General features: G+C 41.5%; 1 protein-coding gene across 1 annotated transcript in view; it reads left to right on the top strand.

Moving 5' to 3' along the window:
- Window positions 1–4,828, top strand: part of mink1 (misshapen-like kinase 1) — a 52,742-nt gene extending 47,914 nt beyond the window's left edge. The window contains exons 27-30 of the mRNA XM_039005539.1: window positions 35–184; window positions 3,491–3,650; window positions 3,737–3,876; window positions 3,983–4,828. Coding sequence (XP_038861467.1) covers window positions 35–184; window positions 3,491–3,650; window positions 3,737–3,876; window positions 3,983–4,066 — 534 coding nt within the window. The 3' untranslated portion in view covers window positions 4,067–4,828. The remainder of the gene's footprint in view (window positions 1–34; window positions 185–3,490; window positions 3,651–3,736; window positions 3,877–3,982) is intronic.
- Window positions 4,829–12,355: the final 7,527 nt, after the last annotated feature.

Raw genomic sequence — 12,355 nt, 5'->3', positions numbered from 1 at the left:
TCTCGCATCTCTCTCTCTCTCTCCTCTCCTCTAGTCCTTTGGTGACCTGCCCCACAGGCCCCAGTTGGTAGACCTCACAGTGGAGGAAGGTCAGAGGTTGAAAGTCATCTATGGCTCCATTGCTGGCTTCCACGCCATCGACGTTGACTCTGGGAACAACTATGACATCTACATCCCAGTGCATGTAAGTGGATAAGTTCCTAGTGACACCACTGTCGTGTCTTTGCTATCATTAAATTGAAGACTTAGTTTTTATCAAAGATTCCTGTAATTAGGGATTACGCGATCAACTGATTAATAACGTAACTAATTAACTATGAATTTGGGGCACCAAGGAAAAATATTCGGATTACAAAGTTATAATTTCTTAAAATAACTTTTCAGATATTTTATCTGATCAATTAGTCTTCGGATTAATTAATTATTTACTTTACCTCACGTTAGTCTCATTCCAAACGTTGTAAATTGTTGGTTATCTGCACGAACCCAGTCTTCACTATGAGTCATCCATACATCAATTGTCTTAAATCATTTATTTATTACTAACTAAGTAATTCACAGAAATGCATAAACAAACAAACAAACTTAAAATGGTTACATGAAATGATAGGAGAAATATGCCCTAGTGGGCTGAACCGGCATGGCGGCTTGTTAGACAAAGGGAAAATTGGGGGTCGACTAAGAAGTCACTACAGAGTTCATAATTATAACAATTGACATGCTAATCCTTTACACATGAACGCTCACTCATTCGGGAACAATTGCAATCAATATATATATTTACGCTCAGTGTGTCGTCTTGATCGCTGGAGAAAAGTTAGTTTCTGTTGGAGAGTTTCGTCTGTCTCTATCATGGTTATTGTGGGTAGTTCAGAGTGAAATTCATTATAGAATGGATGTTTCGGCGGTTGTCGTTCTTCGCGTTCAATGATACCGAATTCCTAGCTGCAGACTAGTAGTCAATATCAAAGACTTGTTCTTATTCTGTCGGTATAGTCTTTGAGTTTAACCACGTGGTATGGTTAAAGACTCAGCAATTGTCCACAACCTTTGTCTCCTCCTAATGGAGAAAAAACATGGTCTGGTGATAATTTCTCAAGTTGGGTTTTTATTAGGAATTGCAGAAAGGGGCTGTCCCAGGATGTCTGACCCAACTGGGCTCAGGGGCTGGTCCTCGGATTTAGTTCAAATCAAAAGGGATTTGTATTTTTCTTCATTAAACAGTCCAAAATCATATTACACAATTATACAAACAGTATCATACTCACTCATTCATTTTATACAACAATTAGATGTAAACCTCATATCTGAGGTTATTATATAAACAGCGGTATGGTAATGTAGCCACACAGTCTCCCATGAGTTTCCCAAGTTGTGACAAACGGACATATTAATAGCTGGAATCTTCACCGATCTTTTATACTTTTTCCGGAACATGAAATCTGTTCGTACCTCAAGTTCTGTGAGGTGGAAGAAATCCCTTTGTTCTCTTTGGAAGTTTTACCCTCTGCTATACTGTGTGTCCATGAGGAGATTCTCAGGAATTTACGACGTCTCTTTGTGACCACAGCAGCCTAGTTGTAGGGGGCAGGGAGAGGCAGGGAGAGGGGGATGGGGCTTGCTATACCCAAGCAGGCAACGTCATGACACCACACACATATAAACAGGGCCAGACAGAAACTATGGGGACAGAATATCCTTAAGCCCCCACAAATTCTTCCAAATCAGATAGACTTGAGAATACATTCACACCTAAAATAGCTACAGAACATGAATAATAACCTGTTTATTGATTAGATGCCCAAACTTGACAGGTATTGATGTAAAAACCTCCTCACAGTTTTCACCCACTTCTTGCTAGCTATACATTTTCATCACTTCACAGCAGTGTGGAAGTACTCGAGCCCAGGACTCGGATTCGAGTCCCGATTTTTCATGACTTCTGACTCGACCATTGGTGACTCTGACTCGCCTTTTTGTGACTTGTATTTTCACTTGGACTGAGTATGCTACTATGATAAGCAGAATATTAGCAGAACTGTGTGCGCAGAGCAGCAAGGCTTCTGTTCTCTAGCAGTGGGAAGGACGCGCCACAGCCTACATCAGCTGGTGAGCTGCTGCGATGCAAGCAATGAGTGTGGGCAGACAGGCAAGGCAGGCTCTGCGTCCCCGTAACCACAGACTACTATTTAGCTTTGCCTGGTTAAGAAACACAAACTGCTTTACGAAATTGAAAACCATAGTATTGAGTTTAAGAGTAAAACAGTCTAGCTATTTCTCTCCCCCTTGAGCATAGAAAAGTAGGCTCTTTGAATTTGTCGTCTCACTCTACCCTCCTAATTTCCCCCCTACAACCTATAGCTATGTTCTGACAAGTCTTAAGATTTCAATCTGCATTAAAAAACCTACACAAATATCAGTGGGTGATTTTACAAAAAGTAGCAGAGAGCCTGTTACAATTATTGCAAGTAATAGTCTGGTCAATCTGACAGGAGCAATAGCCAATTCCATCTAGAGAACATTCATCCATTACTGACTTGACATAACTATTGAACATTACATTAAAATAAAATGTGTGAGCCTGTGTATGAATTACTTATTTGTTTCATAGTCTATTGCATATTGCAGCCATTTATGACCATTGGGCAACAGGAGGTAAATCTTTGCGTTACTTCAATGCTCACATTAAAATCTTCCCACCAGCCCGCCACTAGTTGTTGCTGGGAAGATTTCTTCTACTAAATCTGAGCTAAATCAATAGAGGCGCGAATCTCTAGCAACAGACGAGCATCGAGCCATCAGTACGAGTGTGCAAAAAAACAGCAGTAACCAAATACCAAACCCTGAATCATTAATTTTGCTTTCCAAAGTTTTTCAGCAGATGGTGCAAAGAGTGTCGCGCAATGTCAAATATGTAACAGAAAAATATAGAAGACCGGAACCACTTCGAACTTCAAAACTCAGACCCAGTGATTCAGACTTGAGCATTTAGACCAGGACTCAAACACTGAGACTCAGACTTCAGCCATAGGGACTCGTGACCTGACTATTGGTGACTCGGAATTAGCCATAGGGACTCGTGACCTGACTATTGGTGATTCGTACTTAGCCATAGGGACTCTCGTGACTCGGACTTAGCCGTAGGGACTAGTGACTTGACTATTGGTGTCTCTGAATTAGCCGTAGTGACTCGACTATTGGTGACTCGGAATTAGACGTAGGGACTCGTGACGCGACTATTGGTGACTCGGACTTAGCCATAGGGACTCTCGTGACTCGGACTTAGCCGTAGGGACTAGTGACTTGACTATTGGTGTCTCTGAATTAGCCGTAGGGACTAGTGACTCGACTATTGGTGACTCGGAATTAGCCATAGGGACTAGTGACTCGACCACAACACTGCTTCACAGACTCTTATTCAGAGCGAGAATCAGTGCATTTAACTGTTAGGTCAAAAAATATTATACTCCTTCTCTCTGTGTGTGTTCAGATCCAGTGCCAGATCATGCCCCATGCCATCGTGTTCCTGCCCAGCTCGGACGGCATGGAGATGCTGCTGTGCTACGAGGACGAGGGCGTCTATGTAAACACCTACGGACGCATCATCAAAGATGTGGTACTTCAGTGGGGCGAGATGCCCACCTCCGTTGGTATGGCACATGTGTACAAACACACACACACTTCCTCATAAAGTTGCTGTGTTCTGAGTTATCTCCTTCTCTTTCTCTCTGTTCAGCCCATATCTGCTCTAACCAGATCATGGGTTGGGGAGAGAAGGCCATAGAGATCCGTGCTGTAGAGACGGGCCACTTGGACGGAGTCTTCATGCACAAGAGAGCCCAGAGGCTCAAGTTCCTCTGTGAGAGGAATGACAAGGTGGGTCACACACACATACTCACACAAACAGGTATGCACACACATGGATTCAGAAATGTACCCAATCTATATGTGTGTTGTCGTAATCTTCTGTTTTGCATCTCAGGTGTTCTTTGCTTCGGTGCGCTCCGGGGGCAGCAGCCAGGTCTACTTCATGACCCTGAACAGGAACTGCATCATGAACTGGTGAAACAACATCGTCCCATACAACTATGTCCCGTAGTCAGTGTATGGAAACCACCAGGCCAAGCTATTGACACTCAAACCCCCACCCACCCCCCACGCCCCACTTACAAGGACACACCACACAGTCAGACTCAACAAACACAACACACACATACAGCACACACAAGCCTACTGTAAATTCATTCCAGCCTAAAGTCTTCACGACAAAGTCTATCTCACCTGCCACCTGCTGACTCCCCTAAACTGATTAAGCTTCCTCTGAAATGGTAGCTAACTATGAGACATCACCACAGGATTCTCATGTAATATCATCTCTACTCTACTGTGTATATACTTGTCCTGTATTATTGTACCTCAGTCACTTGGTGGACCTGTGTTTAGTCGTAACTACTGTAGTTAGTTCCTTCTTATTGGAGGTATGTTAAAAACATTCCTTACTGGTGAAATACATTTGGAAGAAGGCAAGATTGAACCAATATAAGTCAAGATTGAATTGTAAATAGCCAGTATCTAACATGTTCACATGGAAGAGAACATGGGTAGATTGAAGTCACTGGCAGACTTGTATATTACACCTCCATTTGGGGCGTTACCATGGACCTGATATATACTGTACTGGCACACCCTAGAGGTTTGAAGTATTGTTGCAACACTTCACCATAGAAGCTCACTCACTATGCTAAGCTTCTAATTCCCTACGACATCATTATTCAACTCATTGTTTAAAAATAAGAAGTGTTGTTTGATTAAAACTTGATTTAATGTTTCTTATTTTGATGTTTTTTGGGATGTAGGTTTAAAAAACCTCATCGGAAGATGGACTATCTATGATGTGAACATAGTATTGTTCTATTCCTTAGTAAATCCAGAGAAGTTAAATAGAACACACTGCTGTGCTCAAGCTATACACCTTCTATTCCTTTATTATATCCTTGCTACATATCGGGGATGGACCTCCTCACCTTTTAGGAGGCTTTCTAACTGGCTTTAGATATTTCTACCTTTGTTTCTTGTCAATATCGCTAATATCGCAACAAAGATTTGATATCTGTACGGTTCCTGTATTTGGTATTAGCCTAACTGGTATTCTTACTTTTATCTCTACTGTTATATTGCCGTTATATTGCAATATATATGCTGTTCTAGTGCAGTTCTTGTTCGGAGAAGGGAGTTGAGTTAATTTGTTGTGTGTAAAATATACCAGTGGAAGGGAGTGAGGTGACTTGTTAAGATGTGGGGGTCGAGGGGTGATGAAGTATGAAGGCTTTGAAGTCACAGTAATAAAGAGGACATAGAGGATTTGGAAGAGAGAGAGATGTAGTTGTAAGAATATTATAATGGAAGTCAGGTTTTCTTCATCTTGCGGATGTTATCCAGTTGAATATAGTTCCCTTTTCTCTTACTAGAGCTACTCTGTCCGCAACCTCCGTTTTTAATGTATTTTATGTTCATTGGTATGGATTTGGGTATGTGTGTTTTGTATGCAAAGGTGTGTGTGTGTGAGTGTTTGTAGGGATGGGGCTGCAGTGGATAATACTGAACTATTATTGTGGTTTCAAGCAACAGCTGTGTGGTTCTTGAGCCAGTATTGAACTTCACTGAGTGATGCTTTAGCAGTCCCAGTTTTGTGGCATCTTTGGCTCTGCAATACTGTACTAGAGGACTCAAACTCATTGGGCACTTTTATTTATCATACTAAACTGGTAGTAAGGCAACAAGTTGTTGAATATATTGGTATTGTTGTTTTCCCTACCAAAATTCACAATACTTCTCTGAACATACTATGAATCTACTTTGATTATTTAAGAGATCAGGGGAAATGCATAAGCTGTGGGTATTTTATGTACTTTACTCTAAATGGATTCTATATATTATAAATATATTTAGTATAGAAGCAAATATTATTAACACCTACTCATTCAAGTGTTTTTCTTTATTTTTACTATTTTCTACATTGTAGAATAGTAGTGAAGACATAAACTATTAAATAATACATATGGAATCATGTAGTAACCAAAAAAGTGTTTAAAAAATATTTTATATTTGAGATACTTCAAAGTAGCCACCCTTTGCATTGATGACAGCTTTGCACACTCTTGGCATTCCCTTGACCAGCTTTACCTGGAATGCTTTTCCAACAGTCTTGAAGGAGTTCCCACATATGCTGAGCACTTGTTGGCTGCTTTTCCTTCACTCTGCGGTCCAACTCATCCCAAACCATCTCAAATGGGTTGAGGTTGGATGATTGTGGAGGCCAGGTCATCTGATGCAGCACTCCATCACTCTCCCTCTTGGTCAAATAGCCCGTACACAGCCTGGAGGTGTGTTGGGTCATTGTTCTGTTGAAAAACAAATGATAGTTCCACTAAGCGCAAACCAGATGGGATGGCGTATCGCTGCAGAATGCTGTGGTAGCCATGCTAGTTAAGTGTGCCTTGAATTCTAAATAAATCAGACAGTGTCACCAGCAAAGAACCATCACACCACCTCCTCCATGCTTCACGGTGGAACCACACATGCGGAGATCATCTGTTCACCTACTCTGCGTCTCACAAAGACACGACGGTTGGAACCAAAGAATCTCAAATTTGGAGTCATCAGACCAAAGGACAGATTTTCACCGGTCTAATGTCCATTGCTCATGTTTCTTGGCCCACGCAAGTTTCTTCTTCTTATTGGTGTCCTTTAGTAGTGGTTTCTTTGCAGCAATTCGAACATGAAGGCCTGATTTCACGCAGTCTTCTCTGAACAGTTGATGTTGATGTGTCTGTTACTTGAACTCTGTGAAGCATTTATTTGGGCTGCAATTTCTGAGGTGCAGTTAACTCTAATGAACTCATCCTCTGCAGCAGAGGTAGCTCTGGGTCTTCCTTTCGTGTGGCGGTCCTCATGAGAGCCAGTTTCATCATACCGCTTGATGGTTTTTGCGACTGCACTTGAAGAAACTTTGCATCTTGAATTTTTCCAAATTGACTGACCATCATATCTTAAAGTAATGATGGACTGTCATTTCTCTTTGCTTATTTGAGCTGTTCTTGCCATAATATGGACTTGGTCTTTTACCAAATAGGGCTATCTTCTGTATACCAACCCTACATTGTCACGACACAACTGATTGGCTCAATTGCATTAAGGAAAGAAATTACACAAATAATTTTGGCGTACCTTTTAATTGAAATGCATTCCAGGTGAAGCTGGTTGAGAGAATGCCAAGTGTGCAAAGCTGGCATCAAGGCAAAGAGTGGGTACTTTCAAGAAGCTTACATCTAAAATATATTTTAATTTAACACTTTTTGGGGTTACTAAACTCAGCAAAAAAAGAAACGTCCTCTCACTGTCAACTGTGTTTATTTTGAGCAAACTTAACATGTGTAAATACATTTGTATGAACAAAACAAGATTCAACAACTGAGACATAAACTGAACAAGTTCCACAGACATGTGACGAACAAAGGAGGGGTCAAAATCAAAAGTAACAGTCAGTATCTAGTGTGGCCACCAGCTGCATTAAGTACTGCAGTGCATCTCCTCCTCATGGACTGCACCAGATTTGCCAGTTCTTGCTGTGAGATGTTACCCCACCGGGAAGTTCCCGGACATTTCTGGGGGGAATGGCCCTAGCCCTCACCCGCCGATCCAACAGGTCCCAGACGTGCTCAATGGGATTGAGATCCGGGCTCTTCGCTGGCCATGGCAGAACACTGACATTCCTGTCTTGCAGGAAATCAGGCACAGAACGAGCAGTATGGCTGGTGGCATTGTCATGCTGGAGGGTCATGTCAGGATGAGCCTGCAGGAGGATGTCTTCCCTGTAACGCACAGCGTTGAGATTGCCTGCAATGACAACAAGCTCAGTCCGATGATGCTTTGACACACCGCCCCAGACCATGACGGACCCTCCGCCTCCAAATCGATCCTGCTCCAGAGTGCAAGCCTCAGTGTAACGCTCATTCCTTCGACAATAAACGCGAATCCGACCTTCACCCCTGGTGAGACAAAACCGCGACTCGTTTGTAAAGAGCACTTTTTGCCAGTCCTGTCTGGTCCAGCGACGGTGGATTTTTGCCGATAGGCGACTTTGTTGCCGGTGATGTCTGGTGAGGACCTGCCTTACAACAAGCCTACAAGCTCTCAGTCCAGCCTCTCTCAGCCTATTGTGGACAGTCTGAGCACTGATGGAGGGATTGTGCGTTCCTGGTGTAACTCGGGCAGTTATTGTTGCCATCCTGTACCTGTCCCGCAGGTGTGATGTTCGGATGTACTGATCCTGTGCAGGTGTTGTTACATGTGGTCTAGCACTGCGAGGACGATCAGCTGTCTGTCCTGTCTCCATGTAGCGCTGTCTTCAGCGTCACAGTACGGACATTGCAATTTATTTCCCTGTCCACATCTGCAGTCCTCATGCCTCCTTGCAGCATGCCTAAGGCACTTTCACGCAAATGAGCAGGGACCCTGTGCATCTTTCTTTTGGTGTTTTTCAGAGTCAGTAGAAAGGCGTCTTAGTGTCCTAAGTTTTCATAACTATTACCTTAATTGCCTAGCCTCTGTAAGCTGTTAGTGTCTTAACGACCATTCCACAGGTGCCTGTTCATTTAATTGTTTATGGTTCATTGAACAAGCATGGAAAACAGTGTTTAAACACTTTACAATGAAGATCTGTGAAGATCTGTTTAGATTTTTACAAATTATCTTTGAAAGACAGGGTCCTGAAAAAGGGATGTTAATTTTTTTGCTGAGTTTATATGATTCCATATATGTTATTTCATCGTTATGTCTTCACTATTATTCTACAATGTAGAAAATAGTAAAAATAAAACCCTTGAATGAGTAGGTGTGTCCAAACTTTTGACTGGTACTGTATATTAAAATGGAGAGTACGGAACATAATCGATTGTAAATGGATAAAAGCACTTAGTACAGTTAAAATGTCTATATTTTACTCTGTGAGCATGCTTGCATGCACATATATGAGCAATTCCTCCTGTATCACAATTCAGTATCAATTCTTAGATTAGTTTCCCCCTAGCCTACTTTATTGAATATCAGCTGTGTGACATTGTGACTGATATCTCACGTTTTTACACACTCCACAAGTAGCTCTGACAGTCATGTAAATGGTCCTCCTATCTTAGTAAGCCAAACTGCCATGTTTACAGTTTAAGCAGTGCCTTGGAGTAGGGAAGAGACTGGGTGTTGAGGGTTAAAGGTAGGTAGTGAATATGACCCTCCACTCGCTCTTATAACTGAACTCCAGGAAGAAGAGGTTATACTGACAGACAGTTTACAATAATAAATAGTTGCCTCCTTTGTTACTGGTGTCCTGTGCCAATGAAGTGCACTTACATAGAAACCAGAACATCCCTATATGACTCAACTACTTTTACATTTGTAACATTGTCAACGACTATAGATTTTATTCTGTAATAACCTCAATGTTTACCTACTGCTTTTTAAATGTAATACTCACCAGTTACAGTGACTGTAGATCTGTTGCCATCATCTAGAAGAGTTAGTGTAGAGGAAATATTACACATGTAGTCTGTAGGCATTTTCTATAGAATTTTACAATATCCTTGTATGACCCATTCATGTAACTACAATATTGGCACAGGACAAACGTGCAGTTCATGGCAGCAAACCTACCCAATTTTGAAAATGATTATATGCCTATAAAGATACATTTTGTCAGAGGTTGATGTGATAGTCCTCTAGACAGTATGAGGGAGGCCAATATACCATATAAAAGCCATAGGAGTATTCCACATTTGTTGAGAATAATTTGATAGTATTTTATATGTTCAAATGAAACTTAAGCCAGTGACCTGGGATGTGACGTTAGATGCGCTTGAAATGGAGATAAAGATGCAGGTTTTTCTTGAGTGATCAGATATGTGGACTGGGTGAGATGCAGTGGGAAATTAACTAACTTAATATATTCTGAAAGGACTATTTTATTAAAGCATATGTAAATTATATAAAGATTTAACAAAATGAATGTACATTATAAAACAGATTAGTATTTGTATAACATACTTTACGGTCTGGTATATGAATTAATCTAAGCACAATGTATTCTAATTTACGGCACAGAAAGCAAAGCTATAAATGTGGGTGTCTACGTAAATGTTTGGACCGTCTTTGTGGGTGTGACGCATGAGCGTGATGGTGGAGCTGTATGTATTTCCAGTGGAAGTGCAGATTCCTCTTGATACTGCCTAACTAGTAGTCATACTGTTAGTTGAGAGGGAGGGAGGGACCAGTCTGATATTGAGGACATGTATTGTCATTGTGAGATCGGGGAATAGTCAACCGAGACAGAAAGGTTGGTGAATGGAGAGGGTCAACAGTTGTCATTAACTTTTTTATTGTCCAATCTAAATTCATTATCAGTCAAGTGTAGTGTTACAACAAAGTTCTAACAGTAAAATGGGATTGTTTAATGTTTCAGCCCCACAGAACATCGGTATATCACAAAGGCTGTCCTTGCCATATCAAATGTTGTGACGTTTCTCCTTCATAAGCAATATGAGCGTTAAGAACAGATGAAGTTCAATTCTCTGCTGTCTGTCTGTGAGACTTGTGGGAGGGTGTTTGTCGTGGCCTTTGGCAGACTGAATCTAAGCTGGACTGTTTGTCCTTGTCTCGTTAGTGAAGGAGATACCCGTATGTTGTTTAATAAAAAAAATGTGCGGTCTTAATCACAAGAAAATATACCTTCTAATCCACAGTCTGCATAATATTCATACATCACGTTAACAGCTGTGATGCTTGTCTAGTTTTGCATTCATGCGTTTATCCAGTTATTGCCTTTTGATGAACTATAAGGTGGATCATAAGGCTGTGTTTACACAGGCAGCTCAATTCAGATCTTTTGACAATTTCCCTTCACGAAGTCCCACCCCAGAATTTTGGGCAAGCAAACGCATGGATAGCAACTGTCGTCGAGGCCTAGCCAGTGTTGCCAATTTAGTGACTTTGTCGCTATGTGTAGCGATTTATTTTTGTTATATAAAAAAATGACCCCTTCAGTGACTTATTGGGAAGAGGCTAGCGACAAATTCAGCTACTTTTAATTTCAGGCTGCATTTGGAGTTTTGCCACCGAGAGTTTCCATGGTTTTGATAGCATGTAGCTAATTTCCCCCGTAAATTCTGAGAGTTGGAGAACAGGCAGAGAAGCACAATGGGAGGTGCCGTGGGTTAAAACTACATTGGGGGCCGCAGCTTAAAACTACATTGGGGACCGCAGCTAGGCAAATCTGTGCTGTGACGTCGTAGCGGCACATTAATGCCATGTGAGGGGAGTGGAGGAAAAACGTAGTTTCCTGAAATGCAGAGCCTGTTGGAGCATTAATCTGAAATTATACTTTTGTTCCATTGTTTGTTAGGTCAACTGGTTGGCTAGCCAAGGTTGGCTCTGTCGCACTAGGCCTTTTCAAACTGCAATGTTCTTAGCCTTGGGCTAAAATCTTCCTTAGCCCAGGGCTAAGGAGCGGTGTGAACGCATCTATTGACAACCTAACGTAATATAACTTGTTTTCTCAATGTATGTGAGCTAGCTAAGTTATCCATGCTATTAATACAACTCCCATCTGCTGTTGACATCAGGATATGATTTGAGAGCACTAACTAGTTAACTCCAAAAGTGGTTAGTAGCTTTGACTGCATGCTGACAGTGAATTCAGAGAGCCATTCAGTGGCTAACCACACTAGCTACAAACCATTGGAGGCTGCTGAGGGTAGGACGGCTCATAATAATGGCTGGAACGGGGCGAATGGAATGGCATCAAACTCATGGAAACTATGTATTTGATGTATTTTATACCATTCCACTCATTCCTCTCCAGCCATTACCATGAGCCTGCCACCAACCTCCTCTGCTACAAACAATTTTACCAGGTTCCCGTAAAGCAATTATAATGACAGTCCACCACAACATACCCAAGAGATTCCTGATTAGCCAGGGGTAGTCTGTTTTAATTTAATTGTTGTGTATTAAAACAGTTTGACATCATTGCGAGGGGATTTCGCCAGTGGTTGACAAGGGAATTGGGCTTCCAGGGAAAATGTTGTCAGAGGTTGCAACAGTAACCAAGGGGAGCAGAGCTTAACGTGGGTAAATTATTTATATATCTGATATTTTCCCCAATGTGTAAACGGCAACAACAAAAACACATTTGAATCTGATCTTTTGACTTCTGATGTATACCACATCCACATGTGGATCTCAATCGTGATATAATTCTGATGGTTTCATATGTGACCTGTCTGGATGATTAGATTTGTTTTTTTGC

This window comes from Salvelinus namaycush, chromosome 12 (assembly GCF_016432855.1).
Source record: "Salvelinus namaycush isolate Seneca chromosome 12, SaNama_1.0, whole genome shotgun sequence".
Classification (NCBI taxonomy): Eukaryota; Metazoa; Chordata; class Actinopteri; order Salmoniformes; family Salmonidae; genus Salvelinus; species Salvelinus namaycush.
Note: the sequence above shows the minus strand (reverse complement) of the source record. Positions and strands in the feature narration are given on the sequence as shown.